This window comes from Vidua chalybeata, chromosome 6 (genome assembly GCF_026979565.1).
Source record: "Vidua chalybeata isolate OUT-0048 chromosome 6, bVidCha1 merged haplotype, whole genome shotgun sequence".
Classification (NCBI taxonomy): domain Eukaryota; kingdom Metazoa; phylum Chordata; class Aves; order Passeriformes; family Viduidae; genus Vidua; species Vidua chalybeata.
This window is the reverse complement of record NC_071535.1, coordinates 34,261,710-34,287,152: the sequence shown is the minus strand read 5'-3', so window position 1 is coordinate 34,287,152 and position 25,443 is coordinate 34,261,710. Positions and strand designations below refer to the sequence as shown.

The 25,443-nt window shown below is 40.4% G+C and overlaps 1 protein-coding gene across 12 annotated transcripts in view; it reads right to left on the bottom strand.

The window, feature by feature from the left end:
- The window catches only part of SMOC1 (SPARC related modular calcium binding 1), a 163,953-nt gene that overhangs the window by 31,997 nt on the left and 106,513 nt on the right, over window positions 1-25,443 (bottom strand). For 9 of the 12 annotated variants that reach the window (XM_053944830.1, XM_053944828.1, XM_053944833.1 and 6 more), the window contains 2 exons: window positions 17,214-17,303; window positions 12,228-12,308 (listed from right to left, as the gene is read on the bottom strand). The exons of 1 other annotated variant lie outside the window; for it this stretch is intronic. In XM_053944830.1, coding sequence (XP_053800805.1) covers window positions 12,228-12,308; window positions 17,214-17,303 — 171 coding nt within the window. The remainder of the gene's footprint in view (window positions 1-12,227; window positions 12,309-17,213; window positions 17,304-25,443) is intronic. 2 more of the 12 variants (XM_053944834.1, XM_053944838.1) reach the window with 2 other exon arrangements.

Here is a 25,443-nt window from a genome sequence, read left to right as displayed (position 1 = left end):
GGAACGTATACAAAGAGACAAAGAGAAGTGTCATTGGCAGAAATATCCATTTTACCTCAACTGTTCAGCTCTAAAATGCTAACTGTTCCTCCTTACTCTTGACTGCTTCTGCCACTCATTAAAACATATTTTTAAAGTAGTGTCTCTGAAGCCATGAGCTATGGCAGGAAAACAGGGCATGGACATCTGCAGTTCCACATTATTTATACACTTTTACCCTAGTAATGGCCTTCTGAGGAATACCTGGTCAGATTCATTAAAAGGTCTCTCATTCCTGGTCCCTTAAGTACACACATTCAAACATACATTTAATGCCCACACCAAAAAAAAAAAAAAATTACGGATAAAGTAAGGGACTTGTCTGATTGTGTAATAAACTGTATGGTTATTAAAGAGGTGGGGTGCTTGTTTACCCCACAAAGCTGAGAAGAGAGGGTGTCTAGTAGCATCTAGCCAAAGGCTTGTGCTTAACAGTTCTCATGCTCACCTTGCAGGGCTATGTGCAGCCACTGGGGATGAGTGGCTCCTCCAGCTGCTCTCCTGACATGGAACAACTCTCATTCTCTCATTGCCACCAGAGCCAAGGCACCAAGCATCATTCACCATGGCTCTGAAGATGGTGTGCGTGATTATGGTGGGACATAGGAAACATCTGCCATCCAACCACAGTAGATTATTCTTTGAACTTTGGTCTTCTGCACCCAAATCTTTTCTCATTAAAAGAAGAGGGAGACTGTGGCACTAAAACAAACCACCTTGGAGAGATTCCTACCCCCTTAAGAGACAGGATTCTTTCTTCTAAATCAGGCAAAAGAGAGGGTCTAACCTCCCTCTACGCTTCTGACTAGCCCAAATGAACCCATGTGAACAGCCTAACCCCAGAGCTACAGGCTGCACCAGGCAGGGCAGATTTCCTTCTCTTTCTCTCTCTCTCCCTCATTTCTTTTGACCAGAAATTCTGTCTGGACCAGCAAAACTTTTCCCATGGAATTCCCACAAAAAGCTTTAGTTTTAATGAACAAGCATTCATCACAAGGGGAGGAAAAGGTCTTTTAGAAGGAGAATTCTTGACCAATCTACTTTGTTAGTGCTGCAACAGGGACCTCATTTCAAAAAAACATTTAAAAAAAAAACCTCAAACACATCTCCCCCAATTTTTTTTTTTTGTTCAACTCCCAACTTTCCTCTCAGTGAGACATTAGTGCAGCATAGAACAAAGGGGAGCAGCATGGATATCTAGTGCCAAGTTCCTACAGACCTCCTGTGCCAACCCAAACATGAGGACTATGTTTCTTTGTGCCTCAGTTTTCCTTTCAGTGAGGAAAAGTGTTTGCCTGTCTCCCAGAGGAGCTTAATTTAGACAGGGTCAATTTCTTATGTGTCTTTACACTGCCGTGGCAGAGAACAAGAGCTTTGAACTGGTTATTTTACCATAGCATGTACATCAGCTTAAAGCTGCTTTTACATTTTTTAAGGAAGCTCTAATGTGAACAGGACCCAGGTCCACTCCAGAAGAACAGGTACCTCATCCCAGCAGGGAGCTTACAAAAGCTGTGGGCAGAAAGCAAGTTCAGCACAGGTTACCTCAGCAACCCAAACCTGCATCCCTTCCTCCTCAGAGGGGAAAGAGCATTTGAAAAGCCTTAAGTAGGCACAGGCACAAGTGCTGGCAGGACTAGCAAAGCAATGCAGTAAATAGGCCCTTATTGCCTGTCCCCTGAGCAGGGCTGTGGGTGGAGGAAGAGAAACAACCCCTTCTGTGTTTACTGGGAGCACAATAACAGCTGAGCAAATACGGCTCATGGGGATAGCATAAATCTCTCCACACCTCTGTTAGTCATCAGTACTGATAGCCACTCCACCCTGTTCTGTCTGGGATCATGGTCCCTCCAGAGTTTTCTGGCTAACGTGAAGGTAAAAAGAAAAACAAACCTTGCAGGTGTTCCCATACTGTACCAGTTGAGCAGCCTTTGCTTTACCTTGGTACTCAATCAATTTCATTTCTCAAGGCAGGGGCTACAGAGGAAGCAGATGGTACTACATGTTCCAGTGCTGAACAATGCAAAGGTTTAACAGGTGGGTTATAATTTTCAAAAATGCATTATTCCAAATGGCTCATTAAACTTCAGCTATCCAGGAACACATGCTTCCCCTGCCATTTTCCTTCTGCTCTAGAGATAAGGCTGCATTGCATTCCCACCAGTGTTATATGATGAGAAGCCTATTCAATATCTACCCTCTAGCTTGCAATAAGGAGGACTGGCTGAAGGAAGCACCATCTCACGGATTAGAGCAAACTTAGTGAGGGACTTTCTGATGCACATTTTTCAGAACCTGTGGGCATGCCCACAAGCTGGGCTTACCCAGCTAAGAAAAGAGTGTGCTCCACAGGGATCCCAACTCACACAGGAATAAAGATCCACACTTGCACATCTTGAAACCTGTCTGTTGAAAGCTACCTGTCCTTGCAATTCTGATTGAACTGCTTTCCAGGCAGGCCTTGGACTCTTTATACCATCCCATCTCACAAGCAGCCAGTCACACAGTCCTAGCCCTCCTAGAGCTATAGCCAGACTAGCTGAAGGATGGCAGAAAAAGAACAATGGCTGTGGTACATCATCCTGGAAAAAAAAACCTGAGAGTATTTTCATGTTCATATACAATGCATTAGAGCTCTGAATAAATTCTGGTTCATTAGAGCATTTCTTAAGTTTTGTCATTCTTGTAACCAAATGAGGAAAATGCAAGCTACATACAATTACTACAAGATAGCTACCTAACACAGCAGGTTAAGAAAAAGATGCCCTCCAAGACAAGAGGTCTCAGAACTTCCCTATTTTGAAAGCTACCATGAGACTTGTATCAAATTAAATGACCACTCCGTCCAACGGAACAGAGTATACAATTTACAGACTGAACTTCAGGAAAGAATTCAAAGTCAAATTGATAAATGGTTTTAAATCAGTGTAATCACAACTTACAAGTACAAACCATAACAACCAGCAAGGAGAAATCCAGCGCATCGGGAGGAAATTACTGACGAGACAGTGAGACTTGGAAAAAATGGTCAGCAGCTTAGGTAGACCACAAAAAAAGTCTGCACAAAAAAAGTTATGACATTGCAAACAACAACAAAAAGAATCAAAACAGGTAAATCCAGCCATGGAATGTAATCATGGGGACTTCACAAAATGAACGGCCACTGTGTACTGGTGATCCTTTAAATCAGCCCTGTGTACAAGCATTGGGCACTGCACTTTGATGGACAGGAGGACTGCCTGGCAAGAGGACATGAGAGAGCAAGGGGAACAGGCAAAGGTCTACGAAACTTGATCTATGAGAAAAGGCTAAAAGAATCCAATTTGTTTAGTCTAGGGATGACATTCAGTCTTCTGAGACAAAAAAGCTGTTCTATAAGGGAAAAAAAAAGCCATAGATAATTTTTTTTCCCCTCCCCATGGGTAGGTCAAGTAGCAGACAGTTTACTTGGAGAAAGGATATTTAGGTTTGATATAAAAAAGCCCTGGTGATTAACTGTTCACTCATTGGAAGAGGCAGTGGGATCTCTGTTGCCAGATTAGGAACAGGTTACGTGTGTCAGAGCTGCTATTATTTGGATATGACCCTGGGTTAAAACAAGGAGAGAAAACCACGTGAATGTCTTCAGGTCTTTTTTGCTCTCCTCACACAGGCTGAGAAGCTCCAGCAGATCCTCAGTGATTGAGGCAACCTTTTTTTGCAACCTTAGGGTGCTCCTAAACACAGACTAAAATCCTGAAGATATTTGATCTGGTTTAAGTTTCCAGATTTTGGGGTCTGACCCCCTATAATGCACCTGGCCTCCATATCCTTTATGACAGCTATACCTGTGCAGTACCTTCACAATGACAACAGCTTCCATAGTCTGAGCAGAGAAAGTTTGGCATCAAAATGCAGCCTCTTCACTTCTTGACATCAGGATGGTTCCTCAGCAGTAGAAAAATCTTTCAACTTGAGACACTGCCCTTGTCATTTTGAGACAAAGCTACACAGTCTGTGTTTCTTCTTCCCTAATGCCTCTTTTCCATTTCACATAGTTTCTAAGCATTGTGAGCTTGTGGCGTACCTAGCTTTGACATAAGCCACCTGTCTCTGAACACATTCATTTTCCCCACACTCCTTTTTCACTGCACTCTTTCCACACTGAGGAATTCTGTTCAATAAAACAAAAAAGTAGGTGTTTCCACTGGAGCCTTAGCATTATTGGGAAACGTTTTTCACTTCCACACCTGTTTTTAATAGTCCTTGGAACAACTAGTATAGCAATTATTGGAGAACTTGCCTACCTCTTCCAGCTAGAAGCACACTATTTTTACAGTATTGTTACTCTGCAATTATAGGACACCAAACAAAAAGTCTTTGAAAACTCACAGTTTTCAAGCAGTCACAGGCAGGTAAAAAGTGGTTCAGACTGGTCTTCCTACCTACAGCAACATTATATTTAATGCTACTACTGGTGAGGAACAGAAGGCAAGAGAGGCAGTGTGATGAGCCTTTTCACGAAGTGACAGAGCAGTTTTTTCCTGTAGTACTTCGCATTTTACAAGGAGGCAGAGGGAATTGCCTCTGACAGGAAGCTAGCAGTCACTTTTGGATATTTACCTAGAATCAGCTGTCTCTGCAGAGAATATCCGGGCTTTGGAAGTTCAGTGATGTAACATGTAATTCAGACATCAGCCATGGGACAGAGAAACTGCTCCCACTTCATCAGTGTGATGTCCAACACACACCCCCATGGAGGGGTAGGGTTTTCCAAAGCTCTGGAGAATGCTCTTCTCCTTCACAGCCTTATGCTGAACTAGGCAATATTCATGGCCTTCTTGGACAACTCTGTGGGCAGCAGATGCTCATAGGGATACATTGACCTGTGTTTTGAACCCTTTTTTTTCTTCACTTGTCACTTATAAGACCCACCAGGGCTTTCGGTTTCAGGAGAAGCCTGCCTAGGTCTAAACATTTTCCAGAGGTTATCTGGGAGCTAGTAATCATAGTTACCTTGAAACAGCTCCTCCTTAATTGTGGTACCTCAGAAATGTGGTGAATTTGACAGGACCATTCCAAGAGAGGCGGGAAGGTGAGTCAATGTGCAGCCGTTCTGCAGGCATCAGCATACATTCAAATGGATGTCTGAAGTGCAGATGCACAAATGAGCCTGTGCTGAATGCTGCTATTACAAACAGCAAGGAGACTGTGCTGCTAAGGAATTACTCCAGCAAATCAATGCAGCCCCTTCAATCTGAACCGGCTTCTGCTAAAAAGCAAAACAAACTCCACAAAGTTGACCGCTCTCAGTTTGGGTCTGTATGTTCAGGTAATGCCTGGTGGTGGAGCTTATTTCCTTTCCCTTCCCCACCAAATCCCCAGTGGTTTTAAAAGCGGTGCTGTTTTCTATTTTCCCTTTTACCCCAGCTTCTTACATCTTTGCCCCTTCTCCTATTGCTCCTTGTCCACTTGCCTTAACTGGCAGCTGCAGAGTAGTAGTTATGACTCCACATCTAAAGTAATTTATTTTCTTTCTTTGGGGGATAAGGAGGGGGGAGTGACTGAATTCTTTGGGAATGATTTATTGCACAGCTCTCAGGGGGAGCTTCATTTATTTGCCTAGCTGCATATGGTTTAACACCTATGGTTGCATGCTGATTATTATACAATGTTATTTTTCCCACTTGTATACTTTGCACCTTTTCATAGAGCAGATTAACTGGTCCCCAATGGCATGTTATTTATGACTTTGTTTGCTGGTTGTCTGGGAAGGGTCCTGGTCCTAGATTCTTCCATTCCCCCTGCTTCTGCTCTCTCCTACGTACTCCCTTCTTCACCACACACACCTGTCACACTGAGACTGTGGGAGAATCACCCTTGGGCATCACATATATCATCCTTCTCAGAACTTCCAGAAGGGAAGAAGAGACAGAGGCCTCCCAAGCAGCAGCCAACACAGGAAAGGATGCCTGCACCAGAGATGGAGCCAGAGGGAAGGGATGGATAATAAGTAAGGAAGAAACATCACATTTTGGCTTGCAAGGAAACAGGAACTCAGCAAATAAAATGAAAATGTAATGGAATTAGTAAGTATGCATTTCATACTAAACAGGAGCTTCTCTTGAAATTGCTTTATTTGGTACCAAGCCAGAATCTATACTAAAATTAATTCAAAACAAAACCAAAACAAATCCTCACCAAAAGAAGAGCTGGGAGGACTAATATAGAGGTCTGAAGATAACTAGTTGTGGCAGATGGGACAACAGTCACAGACTTTTAGGCCAATAGCTTTGACAGGTTAGAGGAGCACTGTGTTGGGAGGTACTGGCTCGAGATGCAGGAAAAGAATGAAGAAGGATACATTAGAAGAGGACAGTAGAAAAGACAAAAGCTTTCTGACACACTGGTTCCCTCCCATTAACTCGTGTTCTTGACACCATCAATGGCATTTTTTTCCTTTTCAGCTAGGAAGAAATTCAAAAGCTTTTAACTAATCCCAGGTGTTATGCCCAGAGAAGACAGAAGCACGAAAATGTTTACCAAGGAGTCAGCATTAGAATGTCATCCCTAGGCACCAGAATTTTCCAATTCAAATGCCACCATAACATCTTATTCAGACATCCCTAAAGCACAATTATTCCTGACTACAGCCCCTTTAAAACCAACCTACTTTCCTGACAAAGTAATAGCTATCTCCTTTCCTCAGTATCCTGACTAACACTAACCAGCCACAGATCTTGGGGAAGAGCCTACAGTCCTGTATTAGACATTTGGACAGTAACATTAACAGAACTGGCACTGAGAGAGAGAGAGTCAGTTTCAAACTAACATGACTAGTATAGTAGGAGTGGAAAATAGGAAAAAAGCAGCAGAAGTAGCAGAAGACCATGGTCTCATGTCTTTAAATAACAAAGTGGAAAGTGCTGTGCACCAAGAGTAGGACAAGACACCTAAGGAATAAGGCTGAGAAGGCAGGATAAAGACAGGTGTGGAATTACCCCCATTAATAACATTGTTTTGTTTTTCAAGAACCTCATCTGAATCTACCTGTGGCTCCCTGTTCTCTGCAGTGTTCCACATTTCCAAGGCATGAAGAAATTTGCTCCAACTCCAGGTAACTGTACATTCAACAGACAGGTGCAAGGTCTCCCCACTCTAGAAAATAACATAGGCATTCAAGCTCTTTCTGTTTATCCTCACTTCTAAAAAAGAAAGTCCTAATAACAAATTAAACTCTTGTCTAACCTTGGCTATTTTTGGGGTATCCCAAAAATAGCTTCCTTGAAAAGAGCTTCCTTCTCAAGCTGTCTTGTTATATGTTCATCTCACCTTATCAAGAGGAACTACGCAGATTTGCAATATGATCTCAAGCAGACTCCTTTTTAATGCACGTCATTGCAGAAAGCCTCCATATGGATAAGGCAACATACCCAAGAGTACATTAGCCCTTGGGGCAGTTACTACCCCTGATCAGTAAGAAAGCCATGCAGGAAAATGGTGTAACTGCCTAACTGAGCACTAGAGAGAATGTTTTTGGGGATGCCATGGATGTTTTCTTATCTTTTTTTTTTTTCCTGCAAGTGGGAAAAAAGACCCCTTAAGGAACACAGACAAACCAAAGAACTCAGGTCCTGGTAATAACACTTGATATAATCACATCCCACTTCACTGTGCAGTTAGTTCTCTGGAGACAAACTGCACCCAAGAATTAAGAGACTCCCTTTCAGGTGGAGGGGGGAATATATACAGATGTGAAGTTTTCAAGTTGTTTCCCCCTTTGAAAAGCCCTAATGTTTGGGTTTCAAGTTGACTCAATTAAGAAAAAGAAATGTGAATACCACCATTCTTGTTTTCAAAGCTCATTCAGTTATACTCTGTCCACTAAGATAGACAGGAAAAAGATCTATCACTGGAATGCCATCATGAGATGCCAGCACAATGCCTGAGCGCCAGAGCTGAACAGAACAGGCCACATGGAATTAGTCCCCATTCACCAAGCAAGATTTTGAAACAAACAGCTATGGGCTTTTTTCTTTGTTTTTTTCTTTTTTTTTTTTTTTCTGAACTAGGCAGAGCACACAGAAACCTGTCTTCAGCTGCTAACCTTAATATATTACTCATTCTTCCTTTCAAATAACGTCATTTTCAAAACCCCAGTGACTGAAGAATATTTACTTGAGGCTGCTACTGCTGGTTTCTCCAGAGCTGTTTATTTTTCCATGCAGGGGCTCATTACATCATTCTGTGGTTTTCTTAAAGGTTGTCACGGTAAGCTGGATACAGGCTGGAAACTCTTGCTAACTAAAACCAAATCATTAAGTAGCACAAGTGAATTTGGAGATAACCCAACTCTGGAAGTGAGGAAAATCCGTGGATTCCTCAGTGGAGATGGGGTGCTCCTAAAAAAGCAACCATTAGATTTCTTGGAAGTGGAAAGCATTATCAAATGCTTCCCTAGATCAAGAACTTAAGAAAAAATAATCACTTGGACTGTTTCAGGCTGAAATAGGTTGGAGGTGAGGGGAAGAGGCTGAAACAGTAAAAGTAGAATGAAAAGACAGTTGCCAGCCATGTTGATTAAAGAACAGCCATTGCAAGAACCCCACCTGAATCACCTCCTGCCCTGGCAGTGTTAAAAACAACGCATCACAGAGAGCAGTGCTTGGTAACTGTCTTAGTTAGCTTAAGGTATCCATGTGCCTGCACATGTGGATGTGCATGTTTGGGAAAAGGGAGAAGCAGCAAAAAATATCTTTGTCATCTTGTCACAATAATACTGTATTGATCTAGACCTTTTACTTGCCCCCAAAAGAAAAATTTGGCACTTGCAAGATTCATACACACAAAAAATGTCATTTTTAAGTGTAGAAAAACAACTTTTCTGCTGTGCAACAGTCCAGATGGTCATACTTTGGTTCCTGCCTCTAGCTGAGAAGGTTTGAACCTGCATCTCACCCTACTGAGAAAAGGGTGCTATTTAATTCTTTAAGGTGGGCTGGGGTAATAGCAATCCCTCCTAGCAATGCTCTTTTACTGAGCATAGAAAAACTCACTGGCAAAATGCCTGGAGACATATAGATTCTCAGTCAAGTGCTCTAATCACCAGGCTGGAGTAATTCTGCTTTTCCTGATCCCTAGCTTCATTAGGATTTACACAAGCCAAACAAAACATAAGTGCTTCAAAAAAAATGAGATCAGTTTCAGAAGAACCTCTTCTGTTTGTCAACACTAAACAGAAGATGGAATACTCAGATTTCAAATGCAGCCCTTACAGGAGACAGGCAGCATATATTACATGGGGTGCCACCAGCTCTGCAATGCTCAGCTGCCTGGTGGGTGGCTCACCTAACACTGACCAGAGACAATGACAGCAAATTAAAGAGTCTATTTGACTCCATACAGCAATTCTGAAATTCTCCTCATGGCTGACATAGCAATGGTGCTTGCTTTCTAAGATGTCCAGTGTCAGTGCTGATTAGAGAACAGCACACATCCTCTGACAGCAGTATTTTAAAAGGACAGGGCCATATAATCACCACAGGGAGAAAAGAGATCAGAGCGAAGTGTTTCACTATACAGACTCCAAGGAATAGGAAGTAAAAGATGAGTTGGGCTGGATATTATGAAAAGAAAAAAATCTGAGATTGAATTCAGAGAGCAGAACAACTTCCTTTGGGAAGAAATAAAATCTTTATTATCTAAGGCATTTATGGTACAGTAGAAAATGCTGCTCTCTTTACAGTATAAACATTCACTAGCCCTAAGGCAGTAGATTAGATGACCTACCAGGTCTTTACTCTTTTCTCACTTCCAATTTCAGTGATCCCATTAAACTGCTGCAAAAGCATACAAGGCTATATCTGCTCCAAGACTGTAAGTGTAAGCCTGGATAGACAATACAGCTGAGGCAACAAGAACTGAAGAGTCCAAATCTTGTGCTAGCAAAACTTATCCTAAACCTTTAAAACTAAATTTTAAAAAAATGGAAAAGCGCTAAGCATTAGCATTTCAAATTGGGCCAAAGGCAATTAAAAACATCCCTCAGTTTTGCATGCCCATATCATGACAGCTGTTTCATCATCTACAGCCAAGATAGACTCAAAGACACTTGAAGAAACATGATTCTAAATTATAATTATCCCCCCCAGTTCTCTGCAGTTTGATCCTACCTACTGTGCATTGCCTTTAACATATATTACAAGGGATGAAAAGAATGAAAGATACTAAACAAGGTGGCTAGGCTTCACTATTTTAAAGAAAAAGGCTGAAGTAGCCCACACTTTATACCACCTAAACCATAGCTCTAGGCAGTATTATTTCTTAATAATTTGTGAGAAACTGTAATGGCTGTGTATCTGTATGGCCCAGTGGGGAAATTTAGGGATAAAAGTTGTCAACCCAGTCTTTTAACGAGACCCTACAGCAAGCGAGCATCAGAGCAATCAGTAAGGCTGACTCAGATGAACCACATGTCTCCTTTTAGCTTGTTGTATAAACCACCTTTTACACAGCTCTTGAATTTTCCACAAGATCATTTATTTTTCCTTTGTAATATGCACTCACAATAATTTTGTCTGAGTAACAGAACTGACATCAGAAACAACTGAAAAAAGTGAGCAAAAGCAAAGTCACACAAGGAACGCTTCTGTGGACAAAATTCCAGTTCACATCAGGCAGCTTCCTAACTAAACTATCAAAGTGATTGCCTTTACAACATGAAAGCCACCCTACTTTGGCTCTGTCAGGCCAAGAAAGGGTGGAAGACAGATCCTCCTGCTCCCAAGTCTGTTTGTAACCTCTTAGCGCTCACTCTTCTTTCCGTTACAGCTATGAGGTTTTCTGTATTAGAAAGAAAGTTGGTCTCCAAGATAGGTAGGACCCATTACAAAGGATTTTAATATTACACTGTCACCTTCAATTGTACTGTCAGCTGCTGGTTGTCCCAGCAGCTGACAAAAAACAGAAGCTGTGTTTGGTCTCCCCTGAAAGACATCCTTAAAGAAGGATGCTGATACTCACACATCATCTGAAGCTTCTGGATGACTCCTGCTGGCAGATCCTACACAGACCACCCTGCTATAAAAACAGCTGGGAGGTGAAGCTCAAGAGACTTGTTAAAACTGTGGTCTGGGCAATGCTGGCTGTCTTCCTGCCAAGAGCTCTTCATTCTGCAGCAAGAGAGTTTCACCCAACCTAGCACTGATTTCACCCTGAAACTTGGAAGTGGCAGAGGAAGGTTAAAGGAACTGTCATGAATATTCTCTAGCTAATCCAGAAATACCAGATGATGAGGCACTTCGAGATATAACAATTTATCTGTTTAGGTGACTGGAATTATTCCAACAGCCATTCTAGGCATGTATGCTTCATAAAATATATGTAATAGTAGCATCTCCTATACAAATCTTAAAGTAAACCCATGGCTTCTTAAAGCAATTTTGTTCTCTTATATTCCCCTTAATGTTTTAATTTCTCCCACCTCAGTAAAAATATCAGACAGAAACCATTCTTACTAAGAATCCCTAACCTTTCTCTTCAGATTCTCCAGTTTCTTCTCATTTCAATGACTCCACCATTTCACCCGCATCTCCAGTCTCAAGTTTTACACTCTGACTTCATGTCTTCCTGCTTCCCCTTTTCCCCTCATGTTCATGATCTCTTCTTTGCTGTTTTTTAGGCTTTGGTCTTCCCTCATCCACTCCACTACCCACAAAACAATCTCAACATTTTCTTAGGCTCACACACAATTAAACCACCTTTAGTTGTGAAATAATCTGCTAATTTCTCTATCAAAAAATATCCCCTGCAGAGAAGAATCTTGAATTCACTAGCAAAGAAGCCTCTTTTTGTATTTTTTGCAAATGCTTAGACCAAAATGACAGCCCAGATCTTTCAGCCAAATGCCCCAGTTCATATATCCATGCTGAACAGCAAACAGAATAAAGATGACAGATGACTAAAATGAATTAACATATTAAGAAATTAAGAGATTCCCCAGTTACGTTCGTGGAAACAAACATCCTTCATCACACATCACACATTGATTTGGCCACAAAAAAGGACCTTATCTGAAATTACTTTATAGCCTGGGCTGCAAGAAACCCTAGCAGAAAGAATGAAACCCTGTGAAAAAAGAATGAAACAAGAACAGATGGTGAGGAGCTACAGACTAGTTAAAATAATATTTTTTTCAGATGGAACGTTACCTGAATTCCTTATATTAGAGCTGTTCATTTTGGAATCTTTGATGACCAAGTGCTTAATCCAAAGGGTAGGTGCTGTGATTTCTGAAAGAATAAAAATAACAGCCTTAAAGAAACTGCAGCAACCAGTAAAAATACACATGATAGTTACTCAGTATCATAGCACGGTGTGGAGTGGAAGGGACCTTAAAGAACATCTTATTCCAATCCCCCTGCCATGGGTAGGGACAGCTTCCACTAGACCAGTTTGCTCTAAGCTCCATCCAACCTAGTCTTGAACACTTCCAGTGATGGGGCAGTCACAGCTTCTCAGGGCAACTGGTTCCAGTGCCTGACCACCCCAGTAAAGATTTTTTTCCTCATACCTAATCCAAACCTACTCTCTTTCAGTTCGAAGCTGTCCCCCCTTATCCTGTCACTACATGCTCTTGTAAAAAGTCCCTCTCCAGCTCTCTTGTAGGCTGGCTTCAGGGACTGGAAGGTGCTAGAAGGTGTCTTCTGAACAACCTCAATCCTTTCAGTCTCTCTTCACAGAAAACAAGATGTCACCTACAATCATGCCATAACTGATCTATCATCTTCATACAGACAGGTTAATCCCCTGGTGAGGTCTTCCAACTCTTATAAACCACCATTTGTAAATCTTCCACAAGGTTCTCTCATTATCTTCCTGTTTCAGAAAGTATATCTCTGCTGGCAAAACTTTTTTTTTTCCTCCCTCTAATCTCCACTTCCTAGTCTTTTTCCTTAAGACTAAGAGATCACAAACATTGCATTGGGTGCTATAGTATATGCTGTTTCCCCCAGAAATCCAGATTTTAAACAGTCAATCCAGACCTTAAATTTTGTTTTAACAGCCCAAGTAGGTCTGGCCACAGTCAGTTCCCTAAAACAAGCAACAACAAAATCCGAAATAAATAGGCAGAGACGTGAAGATATTTCTGGAAAGACTTGAAAGGAAGTCTGTTAAAGAAATAGGTTCTGGTTAGAAAAGCATGTCTGATGCACTAACCAAGACACCCAAACATAAATTTGTGGAAAAAAAGGGCTTAGAGCACCTCCTCTGAGGTGTTATAATCAACTTCAAAACATATCTGAACCTGCCCTAAGCCACAGAAATGACATAACCTCAGAATTTGATTAGAACTGAGCAAAGCAGTACTTGCTACCATGGGCTAGAGCACCTCATGTGACATTTTCAGGACTGATAGTTTTTGAAAAAAATGTCAGTTTCCACAAGAACACAGCCTGAGTAGGACATCCTGAGGTTTTTCTTAAGTTCCTCTAAGAACTTTTCACATGAGTTTTCCTTGCTGACATTTACATGGATCTGCTCAGCAAAAGGGAAGCTGGCTGAGTAAAGAGAAACTGATTATAAATTACAAGAACATGAAAAAAAAAAAGAAAATTAATTTCTCCTTCCTAAATATTTTCAGCCACATTGATTGAAGGCATCATAGTAATTGTGTTCAGGGCATTTTTTTTCACAAGGAAGTATAGGTTGAACACTGTTAAACTTTTACTGCTGCTGGAATACAAAAAAATGCCTCATCTGCCAGATTCACTACACTATTTTATCAACATTCAGCCATCATATGCTTCTATAAATACATATACCTACATGCTTTGGTTTATGGACTATTTCTACTTGTGTGCTTCTCCCCTTCCTAGCTCTTACCCAATGTTTATTTTGAGGTAGTTGCCCCCAAAAGGGGCTTAAACTCCTGTATCTGGGATGAAATTTAGCTCTGAATCTGCACCATATGGACCATGGTTCCATATGGTCAGCTGTCTACAGCTGAAAAAGGAGGGACAATCAAAGTCAATAGATGCTGAAGAATGATGAAGGCCTTTAGAAATACAATGGTGTACATCTTTCAGTGAGGTTGAAAGGTGCACAAAAAGCAATTTTGTGAAAAAAAGAGAAAGATAAAGAAAAGGAAATTAATTCCTTGGAATCTACCATAAAAAATGTATTTTCAATCCAGGTAACCTGGACATCTTTTTGGATTATAGGCACCTCTGAACAACAGATCTGTGGAAAGAGTAGATTCCCACTGAATTAAGAGGTGATGTTTACCAAAATGAAGAGATGTGTAAAGAGGATATTTAGGAAATTATTACACCTTGCACATAGAAACTAAATAGATGGTGAAAACAAAATAACAGAGCCTAGAAGTGCAGGAGGGAATATATAATTTCAAAACTATACCAAGGACATTAATAAGACACTCTTCAGCAGAGGAGAATATTGTCCTAAAAAAGATTCACTATAAACATCTCTAAGATCTGCATTATAATAATATGAAATAATTTTTAGAGAGATGGCTGTGTTATGATTCAAACCTTGGATGAGAGAGTTTAAGTTATCTGATTTACATTATCTCTGGCACCGCTCTGTTATGCCCTCAGGGAAGATGGTAGGGAGTGGGAGGGGAACTTATGCATGAAATGTGAATTTCCATTATCCTCTAACGTAGATGAAAACATGGGAAAGGTGAATCTTCATCTTAGAGTTGCCGAAGTCCAAGAGGTATCACACATTTCAGGGGCAGATGAGTGTATGCAATGCCCTTTGAAAAAAGTCAGCCCCTTGTGTATGGAAGGTAGGCAACCAAAGGCAAAACATGAAAAAAAAAATCTACATTGTTACTGTCCATTCATGTTGATACCAGCTCCACCCTGGCTGCCTGACTTTGAATATATAGGTTTACAGGAACGCATCAGTTCTCAAATTCAGTGAAGTGGAATGGGATGTGAACTTTACTGCCTTTGAACATCTATGAAGATTTCAGACCTGACAGGTGAATGGATAACTGTTTTGCTCTTTTCTGTCATTTGTGTCAGACACCAAGTACAAGCCATTCCTCAGGAAGACCTACCCAAGACACTGGGAGAGTCTTCTAGTGAAGCATCACAACATGTTTGCTCAGATAGGATCAAGGGATTATTCAGGATGACATCCTGAGGTGTCTGGTCCAACCTTCTGCTCCAGACAGGGTCAGCTTCAAGAACAGACCAGGTTGCTCAGGACTTTAGAATCACAGAATATCCTCAACTGGAAGGGACCCACAAGAATCATTGAGGTCCAACTCCTGGTGCTGCACAGGACACCCCAAGAATCACACCATTAATTGTTTAATCTTACAGCCACCACTGAAATCTATTTATTTTACTAATAGAGATGACAAAATAAAGTGACAAACATAGAAGAGATTATTCATCAGTGCATAGTCTGATTAACCTGCCTGTCTGTCTGTTCTCCAGAGTCATAAGGGACACTGCTAATACAACAGGAGGCCATTGCACTAGTCATGCTCTCTCAAAGTCTTGGAGATAAGGTCTTGAATAATATATTGCAATGTTTTTGAGACTCAATCTTTCATCATTCAGTCCAAGCCCATTTATCAGACTGGAGTTCACCTACAAATCAATGTGAAGGTTTTAGATTGAAAATGTTTTTCATGGAAGGCAGAATAACACTTTTTTTCAGATTCTGCCTGTCATCAGAACCGGAAAAGGTGTGTTCACTACACCACTTCAAGAACTTTTTCCAGTTCTATTTGAATTACCAAAATGTTGAAACTCTCCTAGAAGGAGCTTCTGAACAGGCTGTAGTAACCACATCATCTCACTCATGCATTCTACTAGCACATTCTTTCTTTTATATATCTATGGGTACCCTTCCAGAGGAAAACTTAAAGGTCAGAAAGTTTGTGATTGACAACAGTAATTTAATACAATATCAGCTTACTGCCAGGAGGAATTCTGTTTTGATATAAACAAGAGAGAGCCAGCATGGCTTCAGTCCCCTTTGTTTATTTGAGTGTGTTTTTTCTCTGAGAGCTTTGCTGTTTCTTAAAGCTCACAAGAAGATTGTTACAAATCTACAATCACTAAATATGAAGTGATAGAACTACAGCATCTTGCCATTAAATATGTTTATTTTAGCAACAATAAAACCCCACCACCCATTTCTACAAGAAAGCAGGAAATATCAATTAAAAAGTACCTCCTACTCTTGCTCAGTAGTCTCCACTTCTGCCTTTGATCCAGCTTAAAAAATGCATGAAATACAGCAGTCCCCTATGAAAATGCACAGGCTTTGCCTCACTGCTTTATGGTCTACAGTTTCAGATGGGTCACAGAGTGGTTCATACTTCAGCCCATAGCTTCACTATAATGGTTGTGGGTTTAAACCTGTAGAAAACAGGCACTGCTTCCAAGCAATATACAAGATATAAGCAGTTGCTGTTAGGCCCATTCACTACCAAAGGAGCACAATTCTCACTGGTATTGATATTTGTATGTGTAAAAGGCTTGAACCCTCTGTGCTGACAGCCATTTTATCCTTGTTTAAAGGCTTCCAATAGACTAAGGTCCGATATTCCCTCTCCAAAATAATACAATTGTAAGATTGCCTATTTGAGAAGGAAACTGCCTGGGTGGGCCATGAATTAAGTGGGCCCAGGACAATGACTTCATTTGCTTAAATAGTATGTGCGTCAATGAAAGCATTTGCTAAATAAAGAAACCTCCCAGCAATTTTCTTCCAAGTCAACATTCACAAGCTGCGGTTTAGCATTACCCTTCCTTTTGTGAGGCTGTAACACATTGCAGAGGTTATGAAACTCCCAGTATTAGTATCAGCAGAGTGGAGATAGTAAGGGGGTAAGGACAATCTAAAGGAAGTGGCCACTTCTGATTTGATGCACCTTTTTTTTACTTGCTGAGACATACTTTTTCCTCCAAGATTACACCAGGAGTCTGATCAACTGGTGTTATTACTGGATTCCAGAAAAGCGGGGAGGATGCAAAAGGATTAGGGAAAATGCCTGAGGTCCCAAGGGCACTCTAAAATTTGGATAACTTATGAGATTCACTGGCTTGTCTGCTTTGTAGGATATAGAAAGCATTTGAACCATAAATCCTAGAGAAAAGGGAGAGGGAAGTAGCTTTTTTTGTTGTTATTGTAAGGGATGTTCTTACCTTCTCCATCGAAAATAGGCTGGGTTTCCATGGTAGGCGTTGGCTTCGAACCATCATCTGAATTGAGGGTTAGAAAGAATCGAAAAGAAACTACCATTATTGAGGTAAATACTATCTACTCTCCAGTACTGTTGAATGATTGGGATTTGTACATGGCCCAGCCAAGTCCGGAAGAGAGAGAAGACAGACAGATCAAAATAATTTTATGCTAAAAGCAGTAACATTTTATATTAAATATGCATTAAGTCCTTTTGGTACCCTTAAAAAGCCTCCCCACTCCCTCCTCAAACCACTGGTGCTTATCACCTGGTAGTCTCCCCAGAAGGCAATTAATTGCCTTTTTAGTTTCAGGTCAGTTTAGTTTTACACAGGCCATATCCTGAGACAGCAAAGGTTCTGGAGATTGCTGTCCTATTGCATCTTTCTCCTCACTCCTTTTACTCAAAAGAAAAATTCTTCTGAAACTTACCTGTGTAGAACTGGCACCAGCATTTACTGCAGAGCTGTTAGAACGGGATGGTCAATAGCAAATCTTTTTTATTTCCAATGACTGCATCAAAGTGTTCTCTAATTGCAATGTGGTGGCAATGTCTTCCAATGGAAAATTGTGGAACAATAATTTCTCTTACATCAGGTTTAGGTTTAGTTGAGTCTGTTTTGCCCATGACAGTATTTGTGAATGATGTCTCCTGGACCTTATCTCAATTCACAAACTTTTGTGAACATTTTCTCCTCTAGCCACTTCCAGACCAGAGTGATAGAGCAGCTTTGGTGGGTGCCTAGCATCTAGTCAGGGTCAGCCTACTACACCTAGAATTGGGCTTTTTTTTCCTGTTTGAAATATAGTGACTTAAACCTTAAATTTCTAGTAACTATTTCTAGTAACTATTCTTTGCATGTGTTATTGGCAAGAATGACACTAGGCAGCAAAGTGGGCAGTAACCTAAAATGTAAAGTTGCACAGTGAAAATCTGTTGGAGGGAGGAGTCCATGCCAGAAAAGCCAGGCTTGCCTCTGTCTCCATGGCCATCAGATGCACAAGGCAAACACTCTTGAGGAAACGTACATGGGACAGTCCTTCCTAGAGGAAGCAATAACTGCCCTTAGCCTTCTCTTATATCAGCTTCATTTACAAAAGTAAGAGACCAGTGGAAGAGGAAGGGAAGGGCAGAGATGGAAAACAGAAGCTTTTAGACTTTTTCCACCCATACCTGTATTTGCAGGTTTTTTAAGTGAGGAAAAGCTTGAACACCTCTTCCACAGTTCATTTATTTTATGCATTTCCACACAAAGTAGTCTAGTTTACAGAAAGCAAAAACATGCTGATAATTCCATTTCAACCTCAGAAATCCACTGAAGTAAAGGACATTGACAGAAATGAGAGAGACATCCTGTTGTCGTGTTCCTCTTCATCACTGTATTTGGTTTTATGCTAAACTGCAAGTGTAACAAAAAATACTTAGAAGAAAAAATACTTACCATTCCTCAGTCAGCTCTTGTTCTGAGCTTTTCTGTTATTGGGCATTACCAGTAACCTGGATAAGCTGTATTTATTTTTTTTAAAGCTTGAGCAACTGATTTGGGAAAAAAATCCTGAATATTTCTTAAATTACAAGGAGAAAGGTTTTGCCCTTTAAAGGCTCTTCGGATAGAAGTAAATAGCTGATCTTCACTTTTTATGTTAGAATAGGTTGCTCTGCTTTTGCAAGGTTCCAAGAGCCACAGCTATGGCTTGTTATTTATTTAGGATGGCACTTTACACTGTAACAAAGCAGTGAACAGAATGTAATTAGCATGACTGGCTTTAAAGATTGAGAAACCAACCCCAAACTACTGAAGACACTCATAGAACAACTAGAAAGGTGAATAATTCTCAAGTTATACAAAATAGGAGGAAACCTGGTGTTTAAAAAAGACCAGTGCAATAATAAATTTCTTATTGCTCTCATGAATGCTTCTGCACCAAGTAATTACAGAATTGCTTTTCAGATTTAAAGCAGCAACCTGGAAGCCAACAATGCGGGAAAATTAGAAGTGGATCTGAGCCACATCACTTGATCCAAATCATTATTTGAAATTTGGCAGAACACGGGATGTTTCAGGTTCTGGGGGATTCTTTCACGTTCATGTATGTGCAAGGAACACAGCAGTAATTACAATTTGTCAAATACATTCTGCTTAAAGAGAATTTTGCAGCAGCCTTTGTATGAAGTTAGCCATTAAGCTACTGGAGAGTACTAAACAAACCCTTCAATTCAAAGCTATTGTTTAGGATAATCTCAGTAAAATGGCTCAATGGATTACACAATAATTTCCTTACTGGATTACTAAAGCCAAATTGTCACTAGATCCACATTGCAGCAGCACCCAGCACAGTATTAAGGGTTTTGCAAATAGAGAGAAGTATAATTATTCCCCTGTTGTTCAAGCAAGTACAGTTCTACAGTTCTTTCATCACACATACAAGAAAAAATGCAATAGACAAGAACCCTGTAATTACATTCACCATATTTCAAAAATCAAAAGCCAGGGATATTTCTGATTATTTTTTAAAGGTCATGAAATAATCACATAAAAGACAAAAATTGCACTTCATTAAAAACACCATGCTCAGTTCCCAGCTGCCAGCTTCTTACTCTGAAACTACCATTTTTTTTTTTTTTCTTAAACTGGAGAATTCTCAGCAAGTCTCAGTGTTCCAAATTAGCTTATGTCAAGTTTCACTGCTGTTCCCTTTCGGCAGAAAAACCACCCTAGTACTTGCCTGCTCTTATTTGATTTTTCCTCTCGCTCAATACTCCATTTGTCACACTGAATATTTGTTCCACTGGCCTGTTTGCTCCTCACAAACAAGGCATAAGTCCTATTTTACATACCTGAAAGTTTTGAAAAAACATTTTGTATTCCTTAAATAAATATTTCAATATAGAACAAAACCCTGAACTATTCCAGAGGCCTAAGGTCTCCTGTGATACTATATGAGAAGTATATAATACTGTTACTTTAGGTACAAAGGTAATGAGGTATATTCACTGGGTACAGTCTCTTCCTTTCTTCAAAGAGCTGTTAAATTCCACACTTTCAAAAGAGGCATGCCACTGCAATAGTTCCTTATACACAGCATGTCACAGAGATTAAAGAGATCAAGTGTTACTTCCTAATCCCTCTAGATAGCAATGCTTTCAGATCAGGAACTCATGTAATTCAGAGCCACATCCCTTGGTTGCAGAATATTTTCAGAGCCTTGAGGAGGAGTTCACTGGCATACTTCTGGTTTTACAAACCAGCATGAATACCCACTTTCTTTTTCCAAGACCACTGTCTACAAAGAGTATCACCCAGTAGAATACCTCCTCACGGGACATTTCAAAGCTATAAAACTCCTCCAGTAACTGTCCTTTTCCTAGGGTACACTTGCAAAAGTTAAGCAGATTTTTCTGGCTCAATTGCTGTCAACTTTAAAATGGTATTTTTATCTTGCCACAGGACAAGAGTGGAACGGGCAGGTCTAAATGAGATTCCCTAAGCCATTTTCACATTAAGGTATCTTGGATATAAACCAGAATTCCAGAATTCCTCTACTACTGTCAGAAGTTCATAAGCAAGAACAGTTTTTATTGCACTTGACTGACATTGTCTTGAAACAGGGATAATTACTTGCACATCCTGATCTACTACTACTACTGGGCAAGAACTCTTTAAGCTCTCACTAGAATATCCTTCTTATGCTTGCAAAACATCTAGCAAGTACCCACATCTGCAATGACTGTAGTGTACACTGGGGTTGAGGGAGAAGGCGATCCAGTCCATGCAAAGGACACCTGTTAAAGTGATCATTTTACTTTGAATGACATGCACTAAGGCCATGAGCAACTTGAATTACGTCTGGAGAAAAGTAAACTCCTTGACATAAAAAAGCATTATTACTATGGAAATATGTGAAGTAACTGCCTGCTGCTGTGAATTACCATTCTCGACTCAAGCCACCTTATGGAAGCTGTAGAAAGGGGAAAAGTTGGGAGATAAAAGTGATGTACTGAAGGTTGATGTTGCTGGGGAAGCACACAGGTCTTGGTCTGCTAATGTGATGATGCAAGTATTCAGATGACTTGTGCAGTGAGTATATTTTTCCTGGGTAGAAGATGTGATGTGGGAGGCTAATGTTGTGTTCTGACAGGAAAGAGGCAATCTGTAAACATTTCTTCCATTTTGAAGAGCACAGGTGTTTATGGAGTCAATCATCCAGGCTATATACAAAATCTAATCTTTTTTGAAAGTTTATAGCTTGAACATCAATGGTTACCAGACTTGAGTCAGACTGATAGAATAAGCAGATGAGAATTTTAAGTGCATAGCTCTGCTCTGGCAAGAGGCAGCCTTCTTCCAGTGTCAAGTGGTTCCTTCAGTTACCATCATCTGGTTTTGGCTGAGTCATTAGAGAGCACAGCTGAAGCTAAATAGGCAACTTAGAGCACAGAGAGCCAGGACAATGAGTGAACTCTTAGCAGGTCCTGTTTGATGCAGCAAAGTCCACCTTTAGCAAACCTGTCAAGCCAACAGCAAGAGAGAAGAGGTGTCCTAGGCTCCAGTACTCCTGAGGTACTCAAGTCATACATACTCATTCCTGCAGCTTTAGTAACTCTGGTCAGACAAACAAAGAGCTGCTGGGTCAATTAGGCTCCTTGTATCCATGCAGCTCCTAAATCTTGAAGATGCAGTTTTGACTTTGACATTTCTATGTATTACCCCCAGATACAGGGTATTTTAAGTATTTAAAAAGGAAAAAGAAAAAAAGACAACAAAACTTGTGTTTTGTGTTTGCACTACATGGGGTCTTAGACAAAAATACATGTCCCTTCTGGTACTGCAGGGGAAGAGCAAATTGTTGCCTTAACCACAATCCTTCTCTACATTAAATGAAACAATTTCAGCAAGTCATAATTAATTTGTCTATGCAACTTTTATGGACAGACATATATTGCCAATATAAGTGCAGAAAGTTAGCATTCATGCAAAGAAAATTCTTTCAATCTGGCCAATCAAGGTAAGTTTTTGCAAGCAGCTGAAATAGAAACACACCAGTGCAGATAGACTTCCCTGCCAAGTTTTCACACTCCTGTCCATAGAATCATTTAGGTTGAAAAAGACCTCTAAGATCATCAAGTCCGACCACTTCTATGCATGGAGATCCCACAGCTGTTACAAAAAACTCCAGCTTTTTAAACAAAATCAGCAAAAGCCATGTTCTCACTCTTTATTGCTTTAATTTTAAGAAACAGCAGCTATATGCTGCCTTTGGATAGAACAACCCCCAAACACTTGGACATGGACATGTGAAGTAAAATTTTGCTTTAAAAAGGGAAAATATTACTAAGTGCTAAACACTCAAGGGCTCTGTGGCGCTTAATGAGCTCCTGACTGAAAAGGTTGACTTGCACTGTCATTGCCGTAATTTTTCTCTTCCTACGTCAACTATTCTGTATGCCATATGGATGTGGGCAGCCTTTACTTCAGCACTGCATTCCAGATATCAACCAGATAGGATAAGGAGCCTTTCCTTGTGCCTTCTGGAAGGCATTAGTTCCCCCCACTTCCTTTCACATCTCCCTCGCAGGTGCATCAACATGAAAAAAGCCACTGAAGCCCCAAGGACTTTGTGGTCCAATGTACTCAGTGTTTGTTTGGCAGCACAATTCTTCGCCCTGCAAGAAAGCCTATCCCATGCACAGACAGCTGGAAGTAACTCTGACCCCTGTGACACAATTCAAAGCCTCCTCTGTTTGGCTTTTTGATTCCTGATTGACACACTCACTGCCAGGCGGAGATAAATGCTGCTGGGAGGACAATGTTGATCTGCTCGACCATTCTTGTGAAGGACTTTTTCAGAATAATAAAAAACACTGGTGTGCTTAAGTGTCTGAATAGAACTGGAGGTAGACAGAGAGGGGAATGGAGTGCTTTACAGAGGCTGGCAAGCCGACTGAAGAGTTAATTGTCTGGGTGTACAATGAGTTTATTCTGACCACAAACAAAGAGCTCCCTCTTCCTGGGTCTGGTCCTTCAAAAGCAAACGTGTCAAAAGCAGTCTGGAGCAGCACTCATTAATAGCAATGCTCTAGTCTCCAGGGTTCAGTGGCTTTAAAACTATGGAATCTTGAGATTCACACAGAATCTCTCTATAATCCAAAGTCCTTGTTTACTGCCTAAGTTCTAAAGGCAGTTCTACAGTAATTAGCCAAAAGAAACCTCCCCTCTAACTTGTCATTGTTTGCAGCCTTTAAACAGCTTGTTTTGAAAAATTAAGACATAGCAAGGTATTACCCTTCAAACATAAAATTGTAGACACCTTCCCCAACATGAGATCCAGTTTCATATTATTGCAATTATGTGTCATGTAAAAGTGACACTTAAGGTCTCATACCTGGAAAGATACAAAACCCCAGCCCACATCTGGACCTGCATTTCAGAGCTTGCACTATAATAGGTCAAACCAATACAATGTCCAAAACCACCCTCTGCCTCTGGGAAAGTTCAGATCCAGATTCAGATTTGAACTTTGCAGGTTGAACCAAGCCCTTACCGTAATTACCACTTAAAATACCTGACTCCCTTCTGAAAGTTGTGCAAACCTTTCTGGGGAGAAAAGATAGATATCTTCCTAATACTGCTGCATGGAAGACAAGGCAGTTGAAAACTGAGCCATTACACTTTACCGCTTTGATGGCAAAACTCCTAGGGATTTTGGTGTCAATGCAGAGACAATACATGTTATTTGAACAAGCAGCAGCTATAAAGATCAGAGAATTGAGCTGAGCTGTTAGGAAACTTTGCTTTACTACTTGTGAAAAGTTGTTTTTTTAACACACTTACAGAAATGTAGCATTCCAAAGAACATTTTTCTGAAGTGTATGGGCATGCTTCCGAGCAGAAGACGGAAAGCTTAAGCTACCTTAAGATTATTAAAGACATTATTTAAGAGCACTCACCTAATTCAAACTTGAGACTCACCCTCTGCTCTCCCCTGTCTCAAGCTAAAATCCCCAATACAGCACAATCAGCTAATTTAGGAGGACAGCAGGGAGCCACAGGTTTGTGTGATCTCTCTTTCATTCTACCGAGCAATAAGTGAGGGATTCAAAACCTCAAAACCTGTGAAATAAGATTTCTTGGTTTGCAGCCAGTTTCTCTCCAAATTGTAAACAGTAAACCACAGTCTTAACCAATTTTGCAGGCTTGGACTTTTGGACAAGAAGCAGCAGTACCCCACAGGTAGCCTGAGTACAGATTTAACTCAGAATAAGGAACCTATACACAGTCCTGGTGTTTAGAACCAGAATTGTCAGTTCATTTTTGGGCCAAACTCCAACACAGAGATGATCTTCTCTATAAAAGCAATTTGTATATAAGATATGGGATAAAGAAGCATATGATCAGATTTAAGTTTGGTTATCAGAGCATTTCTGAGGTCAAATGCAAGGAAACTTAAATGGAGAAGACCTGTCCCTGTGCATAGATTTACCTTATTGAAGTTTTACAGTTTTCAGACTTCCCAGCCAAACTCCTTCCCAAAAGGCAAAATAGGTTTCTTAAAAAATTTGGAAGTAATAGGAAAAATAAATGCCCAAGGCCAGATTTGAACCTTATCTGTTAAAAAGGTGAAGCAGGTAATAAAGGTCAGGTTACTTTTGAGACTACCTTCAGTTTAGATTTGCACAAAAAGCTTTATTTTTGATCAACGTGGAATCACTGTCAAACTGTGAAGTCATTGTCCCCACTGTGCTCTCCCCCACTTTCAGAGGCTTATTATTCTCACCCTTCTGTAACAATCCCAGCAGCAGTTTTATTCCTTAAGCAAACAGAAATCATTCTGTGACTTAGCAATACATGCTCTTGTCATCAGCTCTGACCTATAGAACCAAGCCTACGCTTATGTCACTGTCTCAAAGAGCATGACAACTAGGTTGCCAGTGATTTTAATTGCCTTGATTTAAGTCAAAAACCTTAAGTTCACTTCCAGAGTGGCTCAAATTGCCAGGAGAAGGAGAAAAAAAAGGAAAAAAAAAAAAAAAAAAGAACCTGCATATCCATTCAAAGGCTCTTGAGGGAGCTGCTAAGATACAAGTAATTTTTCTTAATCTACCATTTCCACTGTATCAGATTCAAATCCTTCTCCCTTTGAGCTTAGTTCCTTCCTTCCATCATAGGTAAAGTACTGCAATTCTTTGGAAGA